General features: G+C 44.2%; 1 protein-coding gene across 2 annotated transcripts in view; it reads right to left on the reverse strand.

Annotated features, from left to right (window-relative positions):
- Positions 1–12,941, reverse strand: part of LOC111260528 (homeobox protein DBX1-B) — a 23,987-nt gene extending 11,046 nt beyond the window's left edge. For both annotated transcript variants that reach the window (XM_022833360.2, XM_022833359.2), the window contains exon 1: positions 11,060–12,941. In XM_022833360.2, the coding sequence (XP_022689095.1) occupies positions 11,060–11,612 (553 nt within the window). In that variant the 5' untranslated portion in view covers positions 11,613–12,941. The remainder of the gene's footprint in view (positions 1–11,059) is intronic.
- Positions 12,942–26,412: the final 13,471 nt, after the last annotated feature.

Genomic DNA, 26,412 nt, shown 5'->3' on the forward strand with positions numbered 1-26,412 from the left:
CAGCAATATTCGTTCGGTTGAGGAATGGCGAAGTGAGGAAAAGCGGTACAGATCCATAGTCGAACGACGTTCTCCTTGTAGTCCTTCAAACTGGCCGTGGTTCTATGGTGGTTTTTGCTTCGAATAATACCCGAAAGAGGCCTGACACAAGCAAAAGAAGAAGTATAGACGAATCTCGTTGTTTACTTCTTGAAGAGCGCCGCTATCACCAGTATCGACCGCGGCCGTACCGGTACCCTAAGGCTACTTTGAGCTAGGATCGATAAGTGTGCGGCGACGGAACGCTCGAAGTCAATATCAATCACTCTCTTTTTTGGCCAGCATTAGATCGATATGCTCTGAAACCAAATTAAATGGCGATAGAACGTCATCGATGGAGCCGGCAACAACAATAACCGTAGAACTATAATAACATAAATGAGCTATCTTTAATGCTCGTTACAAGTATCTGCGCGAACGACTATCTGGAGCCGCTTCACTGGTTTGAAAGCGAGGAAATGTAAGACAGCTCAACCCAGTCCAGACCAGGCCGGACACGAAAGAGAAATCACAAGATATAACTTCATTGATGCCATGTGATCAGCAATATAGTCGCACATTGCCATAGACGTCATCCCGACAAAACGTCGCGTTCCGCTATACACTTTCAAAAAACTCAGTGTCCAGCTATTATATAGACATTAGGAGTAAGCTATGTAAGAAACTAGCGTTCTACTCGTTGTTTTATTATTGTAGTATTACAATATGACAGTACTATGAGACGCCTGCCAGAACGGGTAATCGTGGGGGAGAAGCTAACGACGAAGGTTGCAGGCACACACCGTCATCACTCGATTTGCCGCTAGCAATGTAAACCAATCCATTAATGCGGCTGTCGTCCATCTAAACTAGAGAAACGACCTAATAACACGGCAACAACAACAACTGTTAAAAGTCAGCACTAGAGGGAGACGGGATAGAAGGCGGGAGCAGAACAAAATAACGACGAGCTTTCGCTATAACGGCCGCGGCAGCCTGGTGATCAGTGATGGTAGCGATGACAGTACGAATGAAGTGTTTAGTAGTGTACCTTTCGTTGGCGGTGTTCGTCCCCTGGTCCTAGGTGCGTTTTTGTTTAAACCTTAGATCCGTTCTGTCTGCTATGTGGTAAATCGCTGTCTTCAGTTTCCGCACCCTCTCCAGCCACTTAGACCCAGATGGGGACATTCAGCTACAAGCGTAGGAAGGCCCAATTTGTGCCATTGCATCGTCAGGTTCACAAAGCTGTTCAGTGTAATTCCTGGTGGCTGGGAACGAGCGGCGACCGAATGAGCAAACTGGCGGATCAACATTGTTGGACTTCGATAGTATGGTGGACGGTCGCTACCTCATCTTGCAAGATGGTCCAGGTCTTGGCGTCTGTCCCGGAACCGCTAAAGATAATGACGCAGCCAGCTGTGTATCCTTTGGACCAGCAATGGATGTCTTTAAGGCAGGTTTTTAGTCACAAATAGAGAAGCGCAGAGGCCTAGGAAGACACAGAAAGGAAGTGGGTTAGGATACTAGGGCGTATGGGGTCCTATACACACCCCGATCTTGTACGGAGGTTGTTGCTGAGCAAGAAACTGAACTACGACATTGCCGAGTTGGTGCGTTTATTAGAACGGACCCAGAGGTCTGAAACCAACGAGATAGATTGACGCTATATATAATCAAGGGCAGAACGGGAAAAAGAGAAAGTGGGTCGTTGCTGGCAACAAATACCTGCCGGCAGCAGCTGCCCGTACCGATACCGGGCCTAGCCTTCAACTTCAGCATTCTGCACGCCGGTTTATAGAATTCTCAAGATAAGCAGAGGATTCTTTCGGATTATTTGGTCCGCTGAATTTAAACGACGTCGTTTAGGGATGGAGAAACGAAAGTGTACCTTTCATTATTGTATCTTTTGTTAGCCTTTAGGGATTGCAAAAGTTGCGTGTTCTAACCAAGAGAGCTTTAAATGTCATTATTTGAATGATTAAGCATACGGATTTACAAGCCTTTTTCGCTCAATTGTAGGAGACATCTAATTGTATCCTAAAATCTTGGTTGTAGTTATTCAAAATCATGGGTGTTTCATAAAAGTTGTTCTATTACTATCTGTATTTAGTCACCTATTGCATAATAGGTTTGTACGTCTACATGTCATGAATTTTATGTCTATACTTATCAGAATTTTATTAGCGATTCCACAAATCACCTTATGTATATACAGGATGGTCCAAAATGTCACTCCGTGGTAGAAGCATTGCCGCCTCATAGTCTAGCAAATGATTTGTCCATTTGCCATACACGTAAGTCGACTTAAATACGTTAACCCTAGACGCACTTTTCCCAGTAACCGTTACGAGTAACCACTAAAACCGCGAGGCTTTCAGAAAAGCAACGGGTCGTCCGTGGGAAAAAAATTCATATTGCTTAAAAGTATAACTATATACGTACCTTGTTTTAACGTTTTTTTCTTTGTCAGAAGTCTATCAGAATTAACTTCTTAGATAGATCTTTTTTTTTTTTTTTTTTTTGTAATAGGAAAGACTTTTTTAGCAGCGCCGCAGTTTGAACCCGAGGCTGCTGTAGCTTTACAGCGACTGGAAGAGTACGGTAAAAAACGCGCGTTAGCCACCCAAACCACTGCGCCCTTGCATAGGCCCACGACGGAGGAAACACAAATTAAATTATTATCGAACTATAGAAGCTGCCCAATCAGTTACGAATCTTCGGAATATATTTTGAGCAATAGAACTGCGGAAGTGATTTTGGTCCGTAAGGTAACGGACTGGGTGGCATTACTTTTGTGACGTGACAACCACGAGGTACCTCGCGAGCTATTTCGTGCATCCAATATTATATGTTACATTAAGACTGCCCACAATATGGACTATCATGGCAAACCGGATGTATTATATAACTGGTTTGATACTTAATGGATGTTATATGCAGAATGAAGCTACATGGTGTTAGGACCTCCATGTGAGCTCTTCTCGCGTTAGAAAATGCGCGAAGTGAATATTGAGCCTATGAAGGCTCGGTATTCATTTACGGGGTGCGCCTATGTACCAGCAGAGCTCTGACATTATATAAACACATGAGCGCGAGCTTTCCTTACGGGCGTCGACGGGTTTTCTAGTCCGACTCAGTAAACATGTCCATCAAAGCCAGGTGTTGCCAGGACACGCCGGTGTTGGCGACATTTCCACGATGGTGATTTGACTGCTGCTCAACTGCGGGCACCACCGTCGCCAGTTGTTCCCTATTTTTCTGGATCCATTGTTCCTTGATTCGTCCTCTTTACTGTAGCATATTATGGTTGGGTGCACGACAATTCGGATACAGGTAGGTCGTCGTCGCCGATTTTCACCCCACCCTTGCATGCAGATTTATAGTATATATATATATATATATATTGCTAGAATACGGCAAATAATATATCGATTTGCTGATTAAAAAACGCCCTGAAGCAAGTACGAAAGAAAGAAAATAAAACAGCAAAGATAGATTTTATTATCCTGTTTGGTTTTGAAACTTTGGGCGAAAGTAATTAGATGGACAATGTGAATCGCATATTTGTGCAAGAACCGATAAAGCGACCCTTTCGCTAAGCGTTCCTCATAGGGCCGGGGGCACTGGAAGAAGCATCGTCTCTATATATATGGCTTCAACGATAAGACAGATACGTAGGCCTAAAAAATAGCTCGTAACTTTTTAATAGCCAACTTGAATCGTTTCCTCCTAAAAATTAGTCGTTTAACCTGCTTATATCATGCTGATGAGACACAAACGGATCGTTGCTTGATGCGCAAATACCTAAGAAAATTGAAGATAAACAGTACGCCTTGGATTCTCTCAACCCAGATTCGTTGCTACCGATAAAGCTATAACTGAAAGCCGCCCTCTAAGCAGTCCAATGCATCATCCAGGGTGGAAAAGCAGTTTCCGCTAAGCAGCCACCTTCAGAGTATAAAACATTCAACTACCAGCTTCAAACGCCAATTGATCCTCGTAGTACCTCGTAACGCCAGAAACACGGATGTTTGTACTTTATACTCTAGTTAATTTAGTCGACTTGTTAAAACAACTGCAGAAGCCACTGAAAGCGCGACTACGTCTCATATGCTTGATGGACGATAGGTAGTTATATTTTGCCAGCCCGATGCCGTTTCGATGATCATTGGTATCTGGATTTCGGCAGTAGTCGAGAGCATCTCCCAAGAAACGAACGATGTGTCGCCTGCTAGGCTTATCGCCGACTCTGACTGCCTGAACTCGCGTATGCGATCGGCAATACATAGTGGTGCAACCAAGGGAACGATAAAGAGCTGAATCAATGGTAGCAGCCGGCTCCCACGGACGGCTATTCTGCACACATAAGCTCGCGTTCATAGTCTGGTGTCAAGTGCAGATGTCTCTCTCCTCTCCGAACACCCGCTCACGACTGTATAGCTATGTACATCCCAGCTAGCAAATCAGACCCAAAAGCTTCCCGGTTTTCTAAGTGAAGATGGAGGATCAGACGAAGGGTCAGGGGTGGAATGAGGCGCAGACACACTCTGTAGTTGAAAGCCGTCGCGCGCGCTTGGGCACCATGACGATCACAACTGGCACCGTTTGATTTCGCTTGAGAAGCAAAGAGAAAAAGAAACCCATTTGGTCGGCGCTTGAGCTTTGGGGCTGTCTTACTTTATAGTGAAGGTACGGACACAAGTCGCACATACGCACCGAAACTGCTGTAAGTCCCATCATCATACAACGCTCTTGCGGTGAAAGGAAGCCGGGGCAGGAGGGGAGTTTAGCTAGGTTTACTGGGGACCGACAGGCTGCTCCTGGCTATTGAAGAGGTCTGTTCGTTCCCGCCTGCAGTTCACCTTCATCGCCATGCGCTCCCCCTGCGTCGGGCAACATGGCCGCGACCGCAGCGGCCCATAAGGGGTAACGGGATTCAAAACTTCGCTGCTTGGGATTGTTTTGAATCAATCTGTTCGGTGTGACGATAGACACGAGAAGAGCGGGCGGCGTCGGCAACTGTAGGAAAGCAAACGCAGAGTGAACACGACAAGCAAGGAGAAGGTCGAAGACGAAAGAGTATGAGGATGAAGGAACTCGTCGAGCATCGGATTAGAGTGAGAGAATTAGAAAGCGGTGGTCATATGACGATCTCGAAGGCCACTAGACAAGTGACATATACTCGATCGTGCTAGCTATATATGAATGTTTCGTTGATGAGCTAGATGTGAGAAGGTTGAACTAAGAGAGGGGTGGGCGGAGGCCTGTAATGATAATAATGCTTGTCGTCAATGAATACAATTCGTTTCGGCTTAAGTAGAATCAATATAAAGAAGAAAACAAGAGAAATAAACTCTAGTAGGGGAAACATAGGCGAGCTTACGGATTAATCGTTTATTGATGTACGCATTGACAAGTTCGTTGAGCGAAACGGAAATGGCGCTGAAAATTATTTATGATCGTATGCGTGGAGCGATCATTAATTATCTCAGGGTTCGTTATTGATTTAACAATAGAGTTAATGGCAGTCGCGAAAATAAAATCTGGCGGGGCCATCTGTGTAAAGGGCCAAATCGTTTTTTATAGTTAAGTTAAGTATAAGTTGTTCCTACCTTAATTCGAAATTATACTTTAGGTTAATATAAATATAGTGTCATTGAACGATTCGAGATTCTCTCAACGATAACAAAGCGAGTAGAAATATTTCTGATAACATCTACCGAAACACCTGCGGCCATCCCAATGTAACTAGCTGAGCGAACGAAAATCTGATCTGGCAATCATTGTTTCAGTATAAAATGTTGGCGATCTATTTTTTAATAACTATGCATAAGCTGTAGAAAATGTATCGTTGATGGTTTGTCTCTTCGATCGTTGTTGTTTTTTTTTTTATTTTTGTTGATTAAAAGCCTTAAAATTTTGACGCGAGCTCTGAACGCATATATATATCGTTCTAAATTAAGTGAGACAAACAATTGAGCATTCAAAGAAATGACTAATGTTAATATACATTCATCTGTTTCTGACATACGCATGATCAATGCCTTAGTGACTTTCTCAAGATAGTATCGTTTTGAATCCACGTATATAAAACCTAGCTGTCCTCACCACCAAGGCTGCGCTGCATTGGCACCTCAGCTGCCAATCCTGCAATACATTCCCGAGGATAAGTTTTCTTGTATAGTCTAAGCAGCAGCAGTACACCGCACAAAACGGTAGTTGGGCGGTTTGCTCGCCGATTGCCCCGTCCTTCATCACGTAGCTAATATATGTGTGCATTAGGAGACCCCCTCACGATAAAGTAGCCATGGTGAAATTTAGCTCATTTAAGCAAGCCGTTCAGAAAGGCCCGCTACAAGCTACATAAGAGACGCACATGTACACATAGCCCCGCTTGATGCGAATCGGCAAAAAGCTATATAAGGATAACGGCCGAGGATTATGAGGCATATGGGACCCCTGGGATGAAGAGCACCCCTTGCCAAAGAGTACGCTTGTGACTAGGGAACCGCGGCTAAACAGAGATTATCATCACTTCCAGGAGACGATATGAATATATCGAACATTTTCACTAGGGCGTTTTCGCGGTCTTCTGCCAACGCTGCGCTGCTCAGCGTCTGTGTGGCTTGGTTTCGAACTCATGCTCCCAGTAAAACGTGCCAGCTGCTCATCCCAATACCGCAACAATTATCGTAGACGCATGCTACGCATCATCCTACAATGATGGCCTATAGCCACTGCAAAAGGCAAATTTTGTCGATGAGCTGAAAGGTGATCTGGGAAAAGCAAGGTCGAAATTACATACACAGTTTAGCTAGCTAGATACGAGAGCAGAGGACCAATCTGACTGAAAGTAGCGCGAGCCGAGACGATCCGTATGCGTATAAACTTGTCGAAGGTCAAACAGAATCAAGATGTCTTCAAGCAGTTCAGTAGACTTCGCCCGTGTCGTAACCATTGCAGAGAATTTTGAAATCCATAACACTGCCCTCTATCAGCCGTGAGTTAGTTACAGAATTAATGTTATGTTTCACTATACGTGTCACACTAACCTCATCGTAATTAACACAAATGTACGTATTGAATGAATGGACTATGGAGAAATCGTCATAGAACCTAGCTTGCATTCTATCTTATTTACAGGCATAAATAACTATTAACCGTGAGGTAGAGCTTGAATACTCAGAACAACGCCGCTTTCTACGATTTCAGACCCTTGAGAATAGACGCCTCTACGAAGAAATGTAATCAAGTATCCAAGCAATATTGAATCCATTAGGAACCAGTTAGCACGGGCTACGACTGGAGTATACCCAAACTCACCTGTTTTCAAGGTAACTCTAAACAAGATAGTGTTATTAAATGCAAGTTAACAGACACGTGAAGTAAGCAACACCTTCTTAACAATTAGTTGAACCTGTGAATTCGTCAGTGTTGCCACTGAATGCTGCTTTACTAAGGTGTTATTGTATTTAGTTCCTAATAATATGTTTCCCTAAGCGTTATGAGGCTCCCCGCCACGCGTACGACACAGATCTGCTGGTTATCGCGGTACGCCCTTATTGCAGTGAGACTCTCCTCGAACCAAGTCACTTCTTAGTTTTTTTGTTATCAAACGAGGAAGAAAGTCCTGCGCCCAAATGGGGTACAAATTCATTCGAAATATGTTGCCAAGCCTGAAGCAGCTGTCGACAAGTCTCCCAAGGCTATAGGCCGAAACTGCTAGCCAACGCATTTGTTAGCCAGCTGATGTAGAAGCGTTTAGGCGGGTCCTGGTTGACTCGTTTACTTTCGTCGTTTCGCATTTCTGACAAGCTTATATTGCCCCGTCCTGCTTATGGGCTACGCCAGGAACAGGGTAGGACAAATTCAACGATCAAACCAACCCAAGGAAAGTGATTGTACCAGAGCAAAGGCCAAACGGTGTCTAACCTCCCTGCAGAGAGGGTGCCTTCTAAATGGCGGTGCGATAGTGCCAAAGGAACAGTCAACACAACCCAGACTTTGATTTGGAGCTCACGGGAAGACGAAGCAGGAGGCCATCAATCGAACGAAGCCAACAAGTGGTCCTACCTAAGAAATAAATAATTTTAGCAAATTTAGATCCTGGCGTATGCATAGTAAATGGAATTGATGTGTTCCTCTTTCGATTAGCCTAGTGTGCTCCATGTTTCGTTTATAACTAATTCATTATTATCTTCATGTTGATAAAGAGTAATTAGTTATGTGCGAAGAGCTTAAGATTTTGCCTAACGTTTGGTTAGTCCAACTACTACTATTCAGGTATCTATCGCAAACCCCGGCTTCCATTACGAATACTGATTTAAGGCCTGCATTTTATGGATGTCATAGACGAAGTGAAGATATTTTTATACGTTCGGACAACAGAACAGGTAGGACCAACGATGACCGGGTTACGTTATCGAAATCTGGAAATATAAATGATGACCAATGAGAGTCATGCTATAGATTAATACAGATTATGAGTGCACAGCTCAACGCATGTAGGACGCATAGTGCTAGACCAGTTAAGCTCGCCAAAATTCGAGATAACTAAGGTCGTTAAGTTTATTGTTGTCCTTGCGATTCGCAAACAATGACCTTAGCCTTAGGACCCCCGTAGCCCCCTTTTAAGTTCCGATGTCATCCCATAATTTTGTACCAGGTCAAGCCGGCTAGTTAGCTATCATACCAAAGTTCGCGCTTACACCTAACTAACCGCCCGATGCGTTTGTTGAACAGCAGCAGGTCCTGGCTCCGACACACGTCGTCGATCGGGAATTGCCTGATACCTACCAGAGCACGGTGTTCGCAGACCAGCGAAGCTTTATTGCTTTCGCTAATAATCCAGACTACGCTTGCTTTCCTCGCAGTTTTCTATCATGTTTACCCAATAACCCAATAGATGGCCTGTTAATCGCTTTACGATGAGAATTGCTCGCATATTATTGCAGACTATGACAGGAACAAATTCAGCTGATTTTAAACAAATTTGAAACGCATAACTTCAGTCATTATCTATGTCCTCTTACGTCTAAAAAGAATAAAATGCAGATACTAATCAGGAATAACGACGCGATGGGGGCGTATTGGGTTTCGTGAGCTTGTAGATAGTGTAGAGAGATTGAAAGATTTTGAAACTAGCTACGATTCTGTTAAGCGCCTGCCTTACTAGATCAGAGTTTGGCCTGGCCGGATATAGGTACATGCTAAAAGTATCCCTCTCTATCGATATGCAAAGTTGAAGTAAAACGAACGCCCGCTTCCAAAGTCTTTTTTTGTCCTTCTTTTTAGACGGCAAGTTAAGGCTGCTCATGCTCAATGAGTAATTAAATTATCTAACATCTTCTCGGATTTTTGTAATTAAGTTTGGCTGTAATTGGAAAAGTGTGTGTGCTTGTAGCTTTGACGTTCTGTTGACAAATATTGTTCAAGAAGAGAACGTTATCCGTTTTGTGGAACGTAAAACTATAGTGAACAGGCAAGCTCTGTTTTGGTTGTAAATTACTGAACGGGTCAAATTTACTAACGAGTCATTAACGCTAATATGGCTTTATACTACAGTTATAGGAATTAATATCAGTCTAGAGTCAGATATCGGCATCAGTCCAGAAGTCCCATGGTTGTTATTTCTAAACTTATAAGTTATTGTGCGATAACGTGGTTCTTAAGCACTTACTTTTGAAAGTGTTTGCTAAACTAGAAAACTGTTTAGGTTGCTGCACTTCAGCTGGACGTGGTTTGGCTACATAATTTCGCATAGATACAGGTACCTGATCCAAAGTATATAAGTAAGTAAATGTTTTGACTTCTACGCTCGGTACTGCTCTACCAAATCCTCAATTCAAACAGCTGGCTTCCAGCTTAAAAAGGAGTGTGTCTACCTCGCAATCGAACCTCGACCGCTATTTACCTTTAGATTAGGCAAGCAAATATGTTGCCACTGTACCACCACAGTCCCCAGCGATCTGGAGTATGAGCGGCAGTAAGCAGCAGTGAGATCGGGTCCTTTGAGCTTTGGCTTTTCATATAAACAGACGCATGCTTTAAGCCCACTAAAGGAAAAACCAAACGATAATTAAATAACTATAAAAATAATGTGTGAATGTTTTCGCGATCGTGTACGAGATTGGCGGTTAAAATTAAGTATAACGCTCTATATTCATACGGATTGTGCAGGGTATGCCGTTGGTGAGGTTGGAACTAGTGGTCGTTTATCTCTTTCGATCTTCGGCCAGGCAGAAATGTGTCTGTATAGTATGCGCAGTGACTGAATAATTAGAAAGGTGATCGACGTCTATAGGAAAGCCTGAATTGCGATTTTATGATAGGCTACAGGATACCTGTAACCTATTGCTGTAGAAGAAAGAGAGATATACGAAAGCGTGTACACTTTTTTTTTTTAACTGTTTTTAATGTTGCAGTTTATTAAAGGTTCAGTTACTGTGGTCCTTCGCGCCAGATTTGGCAGCTTAACCCCAGCAATAAGAAGATCAATAGAAGATCTACATTTCTTATGTGAAACCTTTGTAGACGAGCCTATGCAGAAGAACATGGTAATAATTGGTAAAAGATAGGTTAAAAGCAAAATATTTAAATCTATGCATTACAACGGACATTCGAAACATCATGCTTGCCGTCTAGCTTTCGGTGTAATTACGGAGTTTGACCCCTCAAACTATGAACTCAGACGATGCTTAGAGGTTTGAAAGAAACATCAGCTCAAGCCCACGGTTCAAAGACAAGCAAATCGTCCGTTGAGCAATTGAAGATACCCGCATAGATAGAAACACAGTCACGAACAGAAATATCATGAGGGCAGAATGACAAAGCTTAGCATATTAGAATATATGGCCTGATTTTCTGATACAAACGTTAGACACAAAACGCTTGTCGATCCTTATCCGATCTTTACGAACGTATGTATCGATACAACAACCTGAAACATGCAGTAAATTTTGCTTGCACTTGTGTAGAATTCATAAATGCAATAAAGTGTTTACTTCATAAGGATGTGTTAGATTTTTATAGTCGGACTCACCTGGACCAGGGAAGTGGCACAGAGGTTGAAGTGGCGTCCCGACTTCTAAGGGTGATGGCGAACGATCCGTTCGAGGATAATCGTCTCGTTCAAGAATGGCATTTATACTGAATTTAAGCGGTTTTCTATTAGGTGTAACAGAGTCTCCCCTCGTTGACTCCTCGGGTTCGGTTTTCGTCTGTACAGTTGCGATCGCCGATGGGGGCCCGGTCATCCCCAAAGTAGCCATGTTAATATTGGGAAGGTTTGGTATTCCGTGTAGGCCAGGCAATGCCATAGCTGGAAAGTTTGAATTCCGCTCTAGGATATGATCGACAGAGAAGGCTGCCCTTCGCGCACTCAGCTCGATCGGTTCAAGTTGCATTTGTGCGGCATGGGCCTGTGCCTGGGCCTGAGCTTGAGCCATGTGAGCTTGAATTTGTTGCATTTGGTGGATCTGTTGCAGCTGCTGCATCTGTTGTTGGACCTGTTGAACCTGCACTTTGACGTCGGTAGCCTCCTCAACGTCGACGCTATTATTGCTACTGTCTGAGCTCGCATCCATGATGGGCATGGAATCACGACGCTGGCTTGATCTGTTTGGTTCGCTTTATTTATGCTAAATCGACCGAAGCGTATACGCCGGTCGAACGGTTAGAAGCTATTCTTCACGCTTTTTCCGTCGTGAAGGACTTCTGTTGTTGCTGGTAAGTAACCACTATCACCTACACTAACACTCTCTATTAATTATTACAAAGCACTGGTGGTTAGTAGATGAACGACTATACAACACTGCTATAATATGAATTACTCCAGGGTCGCGATGTTGTGCCGCAACGGCAATAACTCCTTTGCCGTGAGCGTATGCGAACATTAAGCGCCAGACGCCGCTGAACCTATGCCGGATGCCACCTGTTTTGATCTCAAAAGGTCGTCTTGCTTCGCAAAAATTCGTTCCATTTACCGCAAAGCCAGCCAAGACTCGTTCACATAACTTCGCTTTTCTTCTTATTGCACAGAGCACCCACTAGACGACAATAGATGTGCCCCACGATCGCGATGATGGCCACGACAACATCAACAATATGAACGTCAACATCGGCCCGTGCCTATAAAGACACAACGGATCTGTACAACTATACATAGATATCTGTGTATTGCACTTGGATGGAAAAGCTTCGCTTTGTGTTGTCTGGGTCACATGTCCGCTCCTCGCTCTTTCTGGGTTCCTCACCGTGCACTATTACTACGTGCACAACACGTTGGTTCGTGTTGTTGTTACACTGCCGATGCGGCTAGTCTAACTAGCCCGTTTTGCAATCTGACGACAACAATGTCGTAGTCACGTACCTGGCAATAATGGTTTTCGGCTTCGAAATTAAGCTTTACCCGCTCGTTTATAGCGAATTATTAAAACTGGGGCCTTCTGGCACAAGCCCATGGCTCCAGTCGGTCCAGAAGATCCATTACTCCTTTAGTTTCTCCACCCTTTGCGACGGAAGGATGCAATACTATCGCCGTTGCGATCGCCGCTGACCGTCAATGCAGCTGGCCAAACTATTCCGAGCACTCCACTTCAAAGCCTTGCCTTCCAGCTCCGCATCCTTAGCGCGCCTCCGTCAGCGATTTATTTAGTTGAATACTGCAGGATCGCCATATACTACAATAGCAATAGTATTCGAAGTGACAACAGCTATACCTGTTGTAGTCGTCGAAAAGCCTGCGTGGTGTTGCACAGCATAGGCAAGCGCCACAGCGTATTGCATGAACCCTATGTGCAGTTCCTCCAATCCTGCCGAGCCGCCTTCCCAGAGTGTACTCGCGCACTGACCGTTCAACTCCCTCTGAGCAGGTTTAGTGCGTTCCTTCGAAAATATGCTTCCTTCTCTGGTGGGTTCCGTCAGGGCCGTCGCCGTTCAACGTTTGTAGCAGTTTCGCACTCTCCAACGACGAACAGCGGCGGTGACGGTTTCGACCCCAAGCGGCGCCAGCCAACGGTGGTAGTTTAATCGCCGATTAGCGGTCCTCGCTCACTCGAACGAGATCGGGGGAAAGGGGAACAGAGGGCGGGGGATGGGAGGGAAGGGGAGGGGAGGGGAGGAAGGCGCACGCGAAGGAGTAGAGGGCGCGAGGGACAGTCACTGGAGGCCCCGCCCAAAAGGGGGCGGAGCTAACGGTTCGCGCGGCAAAACCTAGCCAAGCCTCAACGCTATTGCTGCCAGCCCCGGCTCCAGCTACAACTGTCCGAGTCTCCTTAGGCTTGACGGACTCGACGAGAACGCCCGCGTGTGCGATAGCTTACCACCAACGGTAGCAGCAGCAGTAGCGGTGGTGATAGCAGCGGCTGCAGCTGCGGCTGCGGCTGCAGCGTCGGTGCAACCAGACAAGATTATGTATTAATATGCTCCCTCGCGGCAGCCTACACATTCGCGCCGGACAAAAAGGACTGTATAGGGAGTTGGCTCGATGCCTGCCAGGGTCCTGCTTTGAGCCATAGGGACAAGTGTGGGGTACATGGGGTTGGCTGAAAGGGGGAAACGGAGAGCAGCCGAAGCATGCCCAAGAGAACGAGGGTTGGTTCCGCGGGCTGACGAGGCGGGAACCGCCTCGCGAAAGACTCTGCGCTGCCGAAACCGGAAGCAGTAGTGCTGTGCAAACGGTGCAATATTGGGCGGCTTCAGTGGAGAGATGGTGCTAAATAAATGTTGAAGTGTTTGCGATGCGTTTAAGTGGATTACTAATAGCGATGCTACCGGTGTTGCTGCTATTGTAGAGCATAAAAAAACGCACTAGATAAATAGGTATAAGTTGTTTTTAATTAGGCTAACACAGGCAAGTAATTGTTGAAGGTTTTAACCGTGGGAGATTCAATATTATAGCAACGTCGAATCAGCGTTTAGCAGACGAGGCGAACTGAAGATTAAGCAAAACCTCAAATTAAACTGAAGATAGAAACCAGCAGTTTCTATCTTCGGTTTAATTTAATGTCAGAATGGCAGTATAGAATTGTAGTCGGTAGGTTATGCAGCTAACTGGTTGGCCAGCTCCCTGATCGTTGTCAAAAGGTACTTCCGGTCGGCTCAGGCCTGTCGCTGTTTTCCATCTAATATTATGATCCCGGCGGCCCTCTAGTGTATGTGCGCCGTTGGAGGCCTGCCTTGCGTTCGCTTCCTACCATTGGATCCCTGTCAGCAGGGCGGCTTGTGTATATTTTCAAAGGTTGATCATATCAACGCCTTCTTGTGCCTAGTCGTCTAAGCGAGCTCCAAGAGCGAGTGTAGCCCTGCGCCCGCAGCCCCGTGATATGCGTAGCTTGGATTCCCCTCACTCTCGCTGTCTTTCCTCTCTTTTTCTCTGTCGGGAACACGGGGGTGGGCAGTCCCGCCGCAGACGAATCTACTTGGAACGCTAGAGATTGCTAGAGACAGACGGGGTGGGGGGGGGGGGGGGGGACTAACTTTGGACTATGGTTGAAGGCATTCAGGAGCAGGGAAAAATTGGGACGTCGTATTTAATAGTTGGTTAATAACGAGGCGGCTGTGGTCGGCATAGTCGCCGCTCTATTAGAGAGATAATGTCCTGCGGAATAAAACACGAACAAGGCCCTTGTCCTTAGTTCCCGCCGCTCTTTTGTCGGCTCACCCGCTAGCAGAATATAGCACTAGGTCCGCGCTGCGTAGAGAGATTGTGACATAGAAAACAGCGCGCTCTCTTGTCTTCGTACAGTCTATCAAGGCTCTCCCTATAGCTTCCTCTATATAAAGCGTGCGCATCGAATCCATATGGCGTTAGCATATATATGTATTGGCCGCAAGCAGCCCAGGGCAACGAAGCAACAATGTGGGTACGGCGTTATCGATACGGACTAGAGACAGCAGAGTATCGTTTGAGGTCAGCGTTAAACCCTTGGCGTGTTCACTTTATCACAAGTGGTCGCCAGCGCTGCGGGTTGTATAGATTCAGGATATAGTAAATACTTACCATACTAGACCACTTTTAGTGATTATGACAAAACTAGGTACTCCTCGAAACCTATACATATTGGGTTGGAAAAAGCTCATTTCTTTTAACGAATTTCATAGATAATATGCATGATATGCTTTATTTAGACTGAATATTTCGCCTATGCATGTTCATTTATCTACTCGATTGTCGCAGTCTAAGCCGATAAATCCGACTGGAACGCTTGCAAATGTCTCTTGGAAGACAGACATTTCTCATCAATAAATTTGCATATTGCATTCAGAGAAAGCCCATAAATTATCTATCTTCCATATACTACCAGTGAAGTCGTATTGGCATACTGTATATGAACTTCAATAAGAAGTACGATGGTTTTACGAAAACCTTAAATATGAAAATCGTTCTCGTAAATGTTGAGCTTCCGTTAGACAGCACATTGCCTTCGTCTGATTCGCCGAATCAGCATCATGAGGGATAGCAACATAATATCTACAAATTTAAAGTCATCTATTTGTAACACTTCTCACCGCTTTATATTCAAATCTGCTGAGAGTCTACAAGAAGAAATATAGCCGAACTTAGAAAAACTTGTTCCAATATATCAGGTTGATTAAGCTCTACACAAAGCAAGTACACGATGTTTGTCCTGTGCTTGAAAAATGGTTCTGGAAGCAGGCGACGACAGCCACGAGGGCTGATACGTAGTCCTGGAAGCGGCAAATTTTCGCTTGATCTAAAACGTCTTTCTAGATCATTACCAGTTACGGTATATAGTGAAAACTATTTGCCCCTATAGAGATTGGCATTGGACATTGGCAACCGATTCTGAAAACCCATTTAGTTTGAATCATTTGGCTAACGGAATGATTAAGAGGCGACGTTACCTTCCAGTTACTTTCCCGTTGCCGGACATACGGCTGAAACGGAAGTGTCAAATATTACCAATCAATAAGCATGCCGGTCTACCTAAGATCGAGCGGGGTCAAACTGTAGCAAAACATGGAATTTGTAAGAGTCAGCATATACCGTTGTATGTGCGTTCTGCTACGACACTGGCTTGATTGCGGTGACGGCCTTTTGCTCTTGGCCAATGTAATCGCTGGGTGGTCCTTCATATCGAGAATAGCGTACTCAAGATTCTTTATCGTTTTACCATATACAATAACAAATACATGGATGTTAGCACGCTCGTACGAGCGACGTATCTCGCTACGACGATGTGCTACTACAAGGGTCAAGTATTGAAACAATCACCAACAGCTCACAAGCAGCTGTGGAGAGGAAAGCGGTCGTCGCTCAGAGATGACGTTCAATAGATTTTAAAAACAGACTCTGCGTGTGCCGCCGACTGGGGCACTATTAGCAAACGATTCCTATCAAGGAGCAGGAGCTCTAACGACAGCGGGAGGGAACATCGCCAGCGAACAATTGTTTTTGTGTGTGATTTTTACTCGGTGTAAATAAATGATCGTATTTTGTATTATTGATGGAGTATTTACGGTATCATGCTTGCTACTTAGCTACTGGGTGGCTTACAATATGTTTATCAGTTAGACGGCTCTGCCACATAATAATTATCAATCAAATGATCATGTATGCGTGTATGATCAGAGAACCAGTCTGACCAGTACTGGAATTGCTGGAATAACATTTGCGCCGAGTATGTGATATCATTGCTTCTGCCAATTAGCTAGAATAAGTTTCGTTGTTTTCGCTCGTGATTGGAGAAATTTTGTGTTATCAGTACGGCATTTATGTTGCTTCGCAAATACAATGGTCCGCTCAGACTTAAGTTTAATAATCTCTAAAATTGAATCTTGCTTTGAATAACTATACCCTACCAAATCACTCGCACTCAATTCGGATCGTGCAGCATCGTTTTCTAGAACACGTGTATTTGTATTTCGACCCAAGATTCGAGCACACGACCTGGGCGGAAAGTTGCCAGCCGACTATCGCGCAACCTTTTCTGGTACAAATGGCCTATTGTTAGATAGGCGTATACCGTAAAGCTAATCAATGCTAGCCTTAATACGCAGCAATCGGTATCGCTGTTCATGTCTTTCTTGATAGGCTGGTGTAGGTTTGTCCGCTGCTTGGCCTCAAAACGAAGCCTGTGTTAACCTTATGATCCTTGGCCTCTTATGAACCTGGGTTTAATGTGCGCCCGTCGTTGATACGGAGCGACTGAAAATGACTAATTCATTTGACTTAACGATATGCCATTGTAGCACTAGTTTGTCTCAACAGTTTTGTGTGAGCTCACAATAACCAAAGTTTGTTTTGTCCGACGCGCATAGAAACTAATGGAAGTTTACGAATAAAAAACTTCCTTTACTCACGCAGGTTGTCATTGGTGAAATTTCAAACTGCGACCCTGGGTCTCTTTTAGCCAGAGACCTAGCCGTTCAGGCCATTACATAATGTTCATAGAATCTTTGCTTCTTCTCAACTCGGCTCTGACATCGGACATGTATGTATCGGACAGTGTATTAGTATTATCAAAGACGTATGTAAGACAGACCAGCAATATTTATTCCGAAAGTTAGAATAACGCGCATATTATGATGGAATGGTCCCATCATAAAGTCGACACAATTAGACTCAGTTATAAAATGCTTTTTTCGATTAAAGCCGTACCGTAAAGATGACGCTACATAAATATTCCAAAGATGCTCATACGGGGGCTCTAGATAGTGGCTCATGGCTCTTATACGAGAAGGGGAGAAACGGATTTTGATTAAAAAAAAATCCTTTCCAATCAACTCACAATAGAAAATAGGAGGCCCAAAAATTGACCCAGCCATTGTGCGAGCGTCTCATGTAAGCAACGTTTTCCTTTTTCTGTACGAGGATAGTTCTATATACGAAAGTATACTACGCTTATAATTTTAACATGTTTTTCTCTACGTCAACTAGAATGGGGGTGTCTTCGGCGTTTTTGTGAATGTCGTCTCCTACTGAATCAATGAGAAATGTAACGTCTTTTCAGGACATCAAACAGAAATTGTACCCCAATGCCATTAGTGTTAGCGGGTTGTCGATGTGCTTTAGGCTAATTACATCGTCATCGATGGCATTTTCTCGTTCTGCCTTTTCATCTCTTTCTATATTTACTCCTTCCGGTGAAGTGTCACTTATAAGGAGGTACTGGCTTAAATCAATGTCCATTGTTCTGCACTATACATACTTTTATTCTATGGATTATGGTATGGGAACTGCCGTTATCATTGTACATTAACAATGACCCTGTTGGCTCCAGAACCAATTTTGTCTTCTTGTGGGGATAGTTAACAACAGAAGTGTCGCTACTATGCTGTTAAGTTGAGCGTGCTATTTCGAGGAGAGATTGGCGCGTGGCGTGTGGGTGACAGCCGAGTTGGGGGTTGGTCGGAGCTAAGTGGGCAGCCAGATAAAGCCTCCAACATGGCAGCTTTAAGGATGTGAACGAAGTACTCGGGAAAGAACTATTAGATGACAAGAGGAATTACAGCAGCAGGAAAAGAAGGAGAACAAATAGGGCAAATCACGGGTGTTGGGATGAAGGGGTACTTAAAGAGCTACGGTGTACATTGACGTATCACTTCTTGTTGCTTTCGTATCTATCAAAAGTCGTGTATTACATAGGCTGGCAAGTAAAATGATACAGGAACGTTTCTTGTAATTATGTTGAATAAACTTCCGTCTGCTGACGCCACTGAAAATACTGATAATCGCTTTGTAGTGGTACTTGCTAGATTAGAACGACATATAGCGTCGAATCATGATTTATCTTAAAAGCGTCGCTTGTTAAATGCGTTTTACTATGTAGCTTCCGTTCGAGATAATCAATCAGTTTTATGCTTTTGACGCATTTGGTCGCAAGCGGCTTTTGTTTTCTGGTAATTATCGATTGTTACCGCTCTTCCATGTGATGGTAGACAAGGGCAAACGTCACGAGGTGACGACTATTTTGGCATATTTCTATTCGGGTTATCAGTTGTTAGATCGAAGTACGACTCGACCGAGATCTTTTCACATATTTGTGCACGCTCAAACGTATGTTGGATCGTGTCCCATATATTATACACCGCAGCTGTCCACGTACGATAACAATGAAAAATTAAACAAAATTGTTTTCAATGAACAAAATTACGTAAAATCGGCAGAAAATTATCCACATGTTGCTGATTTTGCATTTCGCATAGCATGACTTAACTAATTAAGTTGCAACTTATAATAAGCATAACTTACAATCTCGTCATGTGTTGTCCAGCGGGACCTAAAATATTGTATTATATAATATATAAAGAGGCGTCCCCGATGCTAATGGTCGTATATTACAGACTATGAAGACCGTATTCTATGTTCGACAATGCTGTTGATCTTACGGCCAGGGTTTTTTTTTTGGTCACAACCTTGTTCATGACATTGGTATGCCTAAGGTGGACATGTCTTGTGCTATAAGCTACATTTCTCGCCGAGATTAAGAAGCTAGCGAAATGCTTCACGGTAGGAGTGGCGTGTACAACGCAGACCCAACAAATGAGGGCACCACATAAAAGGTTTGTCAGTCATATATAGAGCCATTTGCCTTGACAATCGTCAACTAAATCTACATCTTATACCGATAGGGATCTTGCTTGATTCGCTGTTCCAACTGTTTGAAGTAGGCAAAAATCTGAGTTAAAGCAGGTATTGAGAACAATGTTGTTCCCATTTGAAATATCCACAGTATCATCTTTAAAACTTGAACTTTTTGTGAACAATTTTGTGATCTATGGAAAAGTATATCAAATTGTTTTTTTTTTTTTTTATAGTGGATAAGACCTTGTCGTCAAAACAAAGGAAGAATTAGCAAAAAGAAGCTATAGACAAGAGGCCATTGCGAATGCGTCAAGCCAATATCTCCATTACTTTTTTCTTTAGATATCGTTTGTGTGTGAACATAGGGTCTCATCTCGATCAAGCCTTACACTTAAGCCTTAAGATTTCATACATCCTATACGTATAGTCAAAAAGCATATTTGCGAATCCATCGGTTGTTCCTTTAGTGCACTATACGGACCCTTTATGCGTATCTTGGGGATCTATCATTATAAACAAATGGCTACTTTTTCCGGAAGGAACACCACTACTTCAGACGGCCCCTTGCGCGAATCAATACAGAATGACGAACCGGGACCGTGAGGAACTTGCTGCGAAATGTCAAAGGATTTTCTAGTCCTAAAGATACCGTAAAACTTCTTTATACCAACATTTATTGGACCAAAATTGTTCATATGCCTAAATCCGTGGGTGTCTGTTAGCTGTCGCATTTTCCAAAATAGACGCAGAACATTCTGAAGTTTACTACCGCTGGATTTTATTTGCAAGAGAAAAATCAGTCCACTTATACACCTTCTAGTGCAGCCCAGCCATTTATTTAACGCACTTTGTATTCATTCATAAAATCCATCGTTTATTGTCAGAATCAGCAGCGTACGGGCGCGTATAAATAAATATAAATGCACAGTTGTTATCGTAACAGGTCCGTAGAAGTCAAGTCAGCAATGGGCAGTTGATCTCTTTCTGTTTACTCGTGGCAAAGTGTTATGATTAGAGGTTTACTCATTGCGGCTAGTTGGCATTGCGCTGCTCTTGTGGTTTCTGTTGTTGTTATTGTTTGGGACGCGGGGGGGACGGGGAGGCGGAGACGTTGGGGGAGGGTCGATGGAAGAAGTACGATGTAGTGAAGGGAGGGGGTGTAGGGGAGGCAACAGACAGCGAATGATCAACAACGATAAATGGCAACAACTGACATGAAATTCAACAGCCAACAAAAATTTCAGAGGAATCAAAGGAATGCTCAGATGGAATCCTGATCGGCGCCGGTGAGGCGGGTGGCACACACAACAGAAAGTAAGTTCTGCGCGGTTAACCCGCGAGTTTGTTTAGAAGTTCAGTAAAATGACTCTGTCATGCGTAAAGAAGAGACGCTATTGACCACTTGTAGGTGAATATACAACGTCATATAGTGATGAGAAAGGACATTGGGAAAAATTCATTTCTTACGTTTGTAGACAGATGTGATTACATGTCTAAACAAAAAAAATATTATACAAATAATAACGAAACACTGTAATAAGAAAATATAGTGATATGATCTTCTACGTATGAGCATCAATTATAATGTTTTTTTTTTTTTCGCTACTTTTAGTTTCTTGTCTCTACCTGCCCGGCTTAGAGCTGGTACTATTTCTGATATTGAAAAACCATCCTAAAAAAAAATATGAAAGCTAACTGGCCTTCATTTCTTGACCGCAAATAGGTTTAGATTTTCCCCTTTCCTCCTACCTAACTATATTCGTTTGTTCAAACTTTACCAGGAAAACTCAATGCATCGTAGACCCCATTCATTTCATCACTTACGGGTTCCCGTGACGAACGCGTAGTACCGCGAGTGTCACATGATGATGGCCGCCAGGATGACGTCTACACTTAGAAAGGAACTGTTTTTGCTATTGTTTCGCCGGGGTCGCGACAAACCGCGCAAGACGCCAACAATACCAACGACAACGACAATAACTGTTGAATAACACATCAAATAAGCAAGCATTTAAGTCAAGCAGCTTGTCGCCATTAGATCTTCACTATCCCGACATAGCGGGCACGCTAAGCAGAATTCGAAGCTAAAAAAAGCGCTAGGTTCCCGTTTTCAATCTATAATTCTGGTTAGGTGTTGCTTGTTTCTATCACTTATCGTTACCTTCTCTCCATTTTTCATTTGTTGCTACGTCCTATCAATATACTCTTTGTGCAGCTAGAGACGGCATACGTAAATATGTTTAGTGACCTTTTGAAGCGTGCGGCCTGCGGTGGGACAAACTGGCGGCAACTAGTTATGCGTAATAATAATCGTAATAGCACACATTAGTGGTATAATTCAACACATATCAAGCGCTTCCCTAGACAGCCAGTGGCCTGATCATGGCCTCTAGGGGGAAAGCGACAACTCACGATTGAGACTGGCAGAAACAATGATGCACTGCGTCTAGAAACTTTTTAGGCGTGTCAATGGTGCGCTACGCACACAGTACACACGTGTGTTAGTAGGTTGGTCTATACGCTGATCGGCTTACGGACTTTTTAGGCTTAGTTCACGGACTGTAATAAGTTTCGTCCACAATTACCATGTAACATATGAATTAGTATGGTGACAAGACTATGCTAATGAGTAACGGATAAGCAGCTCGTGGCTAATGAATGATTCGATGCCGGTTAGCTATGTTACCGTTGAATTTTATTCAGCTGATGCGCCTGCTATTAGCTAGGCTCACATGGTCATGCAGGTCCATAGAAGGCGCTAAGGATTAACCTTAGGTAGGACTTACCTATGGAAGGCTAAAGATGCTAGATAATCAAAGCACCTTTTTGAACCTTAAGTGGCCGGAATTGAAATGTATAATACATATGTTTAGAGAAATATCTGGAGGAGATCATCACCTAATTACGAATAACCTTCTCGGCGTTATTGTATCACGTTCATTTTGACCAGTTTCTGTCGTGCCAAATCCATGCATCTAACGTTAAAAAAGGCCTAGCCTCCTTAGAGGTCATCCACACATGTATCACAGCAAGCGATAGACGAACTGGATACTGATGACATGTACAATAGAGACACTTCATAGAGCCACAGATTCTGTTAAGGATAAAAACAGATAGTCTTTGCAGCTCAAGCCAGTTGAGCTAATTAATACTCAGACCTGTAGCTGCGTCAAGGACCTTTGGCTAGGTGTTTGTTTATTTGCCCTACATCGAGTCTCGAGTATCGACTGTTCATGCCACTTCGTTACCAAAGGTTTGGTGAATGGTAGATTCGCCTTCTTCTTGATGACTATTCTAATTAGATAGCACACTTTACCTGTCCTTGAAAGCCAGCTGCTCAAAAACCCAGCTTTATGAGGAATAAGAGTCCCCTATCGCTCGCAGCTCCTTCCATGACGTGCCGGAAGATACGATACTTATGATGAGGGTCCTTAGCCGAAAGGTATGGTAGTGAACAATCAACCAGCACACTTTGTATGGCAAAAAGACCCTATCAAACTGACCGTAGCGTTTACTCATTCTCTGCAAAATAAATTTACCCAAGCGGTAAGCATCATTGGCGAGTATCATCTCGGTCAGACTTGGCCGCGCAGCTTAGCAAGAAGTTGGTTATGGCTTTGGATGCTGAATAGAATAGTCCGGCGATTGCGACGTCGTCAGAGCAGTCAGAGGGTGGTTTTTCTGTAGACGAAGTAGTAAAGCGTCTGGAGCCTGCCTCACTCTTCGTCGGATTGGCAAGGCGAATGTGCTTCTGATGCTTTGCTCTAGGGTGATAGAGTTCGCTTACCACGGAAAGTGGCTAGAGAACAAGCTTCTGCCGTATGGCCGTATGGTTTGCCCTAAGGCTAAGAATGGAAGCGCGTCTCGTCGTCATCGTCGTTGTCAACGGATGAATTGCCGAACGAATCGAGAAGCGGTAGCTGTAGTCATCCTCTGTGCTCTTCGTCGGTCTTCTATCGGCCCAGTCCGTCGGACGGTGATCCTCCACCCAATTGGGCACACCGCCTGTAGCGGACTAGCCACGAAGCCAGTGTTAGCGTCCGCCATCACGGCCGCCGTCACTGCTGCCACTTGCTCCAACGATTCTCGCTTGCTGCCTTGCTCATTCGTGCCAATCGGCTCAGTCGCTTTTCTCCAGTTCTTCTACATTGAATTCTCTACTTCATCCGAAGAGTGGGTTGCCGATGTTGCTGTGACTCCCCAGCTGTACATATATCTGTCCGTCCGTTGAGTGGCGATTCTCCGGCCTATCCAAGCGTCAGCAGCGCGGAGATCTGCTTCGCCGTGGGCCGAAAAGCTCCCTCAGAGCTTTTCGGCCCCACGGCGGAGTCTGCCCGTCCATCAGCAGCGAGCTGCCAGCCACTGAATGCTTTCCAACGCCGGGCCTCGACATTGGGGGGGACGGCCGGCTGCGAAGACGAAGCTCCTTCCTCTTCTGATTCCGTGGGGCGAGGCTCACGAGGGAGCAAGCCCGTGCGCGCCCGTCTCTGCCTCGGCCAAGACCGCCGTCACCGCACAGATACAAATCCCCTTTCGCTAGCGAGAAGTGCAGCGCGGTGCTGGTAGAACACTCGATGCCTTCTCTGGGATTGCTGGGAGTCCAGGATTGTGGCGTGTTCAGGTCGAACGGGGTTGGGCCTGAACCCTGAGCCGCAATGGCTGTCACTCGCAGGCGCCTCCTACAGTCACGGGCGGAAAATATCGAGGCTCCTCCTAACAGCCCGATTTAGCTCGGCGCTTACACCGCTGCCATACAACTGCCGACTCCTGAGGAGCAGAAGAAAAAGCAGAAGAAGATTGAAAACAACAACAACTACCTCCGAGAAAAGGACTCATTCAGTCAAGCACTGCAATGTCAATTTCGGTGTCACGTGAAGTATTAGGAGTATGTCAATGACGACGAACTGATACTGAATGATTCTTGGCAGTGTTACCGCAAGATACTCTTTAATGATTTAGAATGACGAGGTATTGGAAATAGAAGGAAGTTCAATAGCTAGGTCATTCACATCGTTGCCACTTGCAAATTATATTAGATATTGCCGTTGCCAGAGGATTTTTTGAGGTGGACTGAGTTAGGTCAGTAAAAGGTATTTGCGTAACAACAGGGAATACCGTATGAGCTAAAGGCGGCGCATGCAGAGATGTCGGTAATGAACGTACTGTCTATATTGTGTGATCTGATCTGGTTTATCGCGATCAAATCGCCGATACACACCGCTGTTTGCGGGGGCAAGGAATTCTATTCGACATTCACACCATCAATATTGTTCAATGCATGGTAAAACATCTTCTTTAATTAATGCAGCCCTTATATGTAGTAAACCCCAATTGCGTATCATTATCTACATTTCCTAAAACACAATAGTGTTGGGGGCCACAATGGGTTTGCTAGGTACTCGAGTTGTCTTCTTTACGTCTTCATGCAGCAGTTCAGAACCTTCTTATAGACCCGTTTCTGACACGAGTGCTTCGCCTGAACAATGTATTTCTCTATTAACATTACAATCAGCGGTGCGGCTGAACGACCCTAAAGAAAGCAATTAAATAATAATTTTGGCAATGACGACGTTGCTCAGTCTTTTTTGTCCCGCATTTTCCTATCATCTCAATTAACGTCTTTCTCTCGCCGAAAGCGATTTGGAATCTTTCCTGCAAAAGCCTCTGTTCTTAACCGTTGTTTCTCTTATCATCTTGCAATTTCCCTTAACATATTGCCTGTACAACAAGCATCGCTCACAGCTGGACGAGTGAAAGAGATGTGAAGCTCAAAGCTTTGTTGAATGCGAGGACAAGTATTACTGTTGCCTCCGTTGGGAACTCTACAAAAACTTAAGGCGCGCAAAAAAACTTAATAAGTTTCCCTGTGCAAGAGGAATAAGGGAAAGAACGGGTAGGGTCGTCCACAGAGAAATGGCTTACCGCTGGCAAGGAGCACTGGCCACCTATAGAGAACGTAGTAAGTGATATTAACATGAAAGATGAAGATGTGGAACGAGCCCCGTGGGAGATCGTTGCGCGCAGAAAGGAAAAAAGATGATTATTTAATGAGCTGTCATGTAAAGCGGTCAAAGCTAACTGATGCTAGCGACCTGAGAGGTATCGAGTCGTTCGAGGACGAAAACATTTCGCTAAGATGAATGAACGTGTACGTACTTCCTTTGATAAAATAACCATTTCACTTAACAAGCAGATTGTGCTTCTTTACTAGTTGGAGATGCCTACATTTCTCTAGTACTACGTTTACTACCGCATGGACTTCGTGATAGATGTTTCGGATAATGGAAACAACTAGTGTCTGAAAGCTGTTAATTGTCAGTGGAAAAAAAGAACCCTTTTGGAATTAAATTCAGTAGTCTGCGGTATCTGATGTCAAGTGAGTTCATGTTATTGAATGCTAGCTAATTAACACAGCTGATCGATCAGGCCACGATCGTCACGTAGAGCGAGTGCTTTTGTTAGAGCTCTCTTGTTGGTAGCGAGTCAGAGGTAGACCCAATAGGCTATGTATAGCCGCTAATGGCTGCGCTACTGTATTCTGCCAACTACTCCTTCATTAATTTCTCCGGTATCTTAAGGGACATGTATGTATTACATACGTACAAAAATAAGCTGTTTTAGATTAATAAATAGGATATTAAATAGTGGGCACCAAGGGCAGGTCACGAATAAAACTAGCGGTGACCTAGTTGTCCGCGGTCGTTCCGCTGCTTCCGTCTTAAGAGAGCATTTGAAAACACCAATGGCCAGTACAATTGATGATGCAAGATGTATGTAGGTTATACTGAATTTTAGCCTGTACTCTGGAGATATACTCTACGATTTGTGGAAACTCCTATTGCGCA

Source organism: Varroa jacobsoni, unplaced genomic scaffold, assembly GCF_002532875.2.
Source record: "Varroa jacobsoni isolate VJ856 unplaced genomic scaffold, vjacob_1.0 scaffold_449, whole genome shotgun sequence".
NCBI classification, from domain to species: Eukaryota; Metazoa; Arthropoda; class Arachnida; order Mesostigmata; family Varroidae; genus Varroa; species Varroa jacobsoni.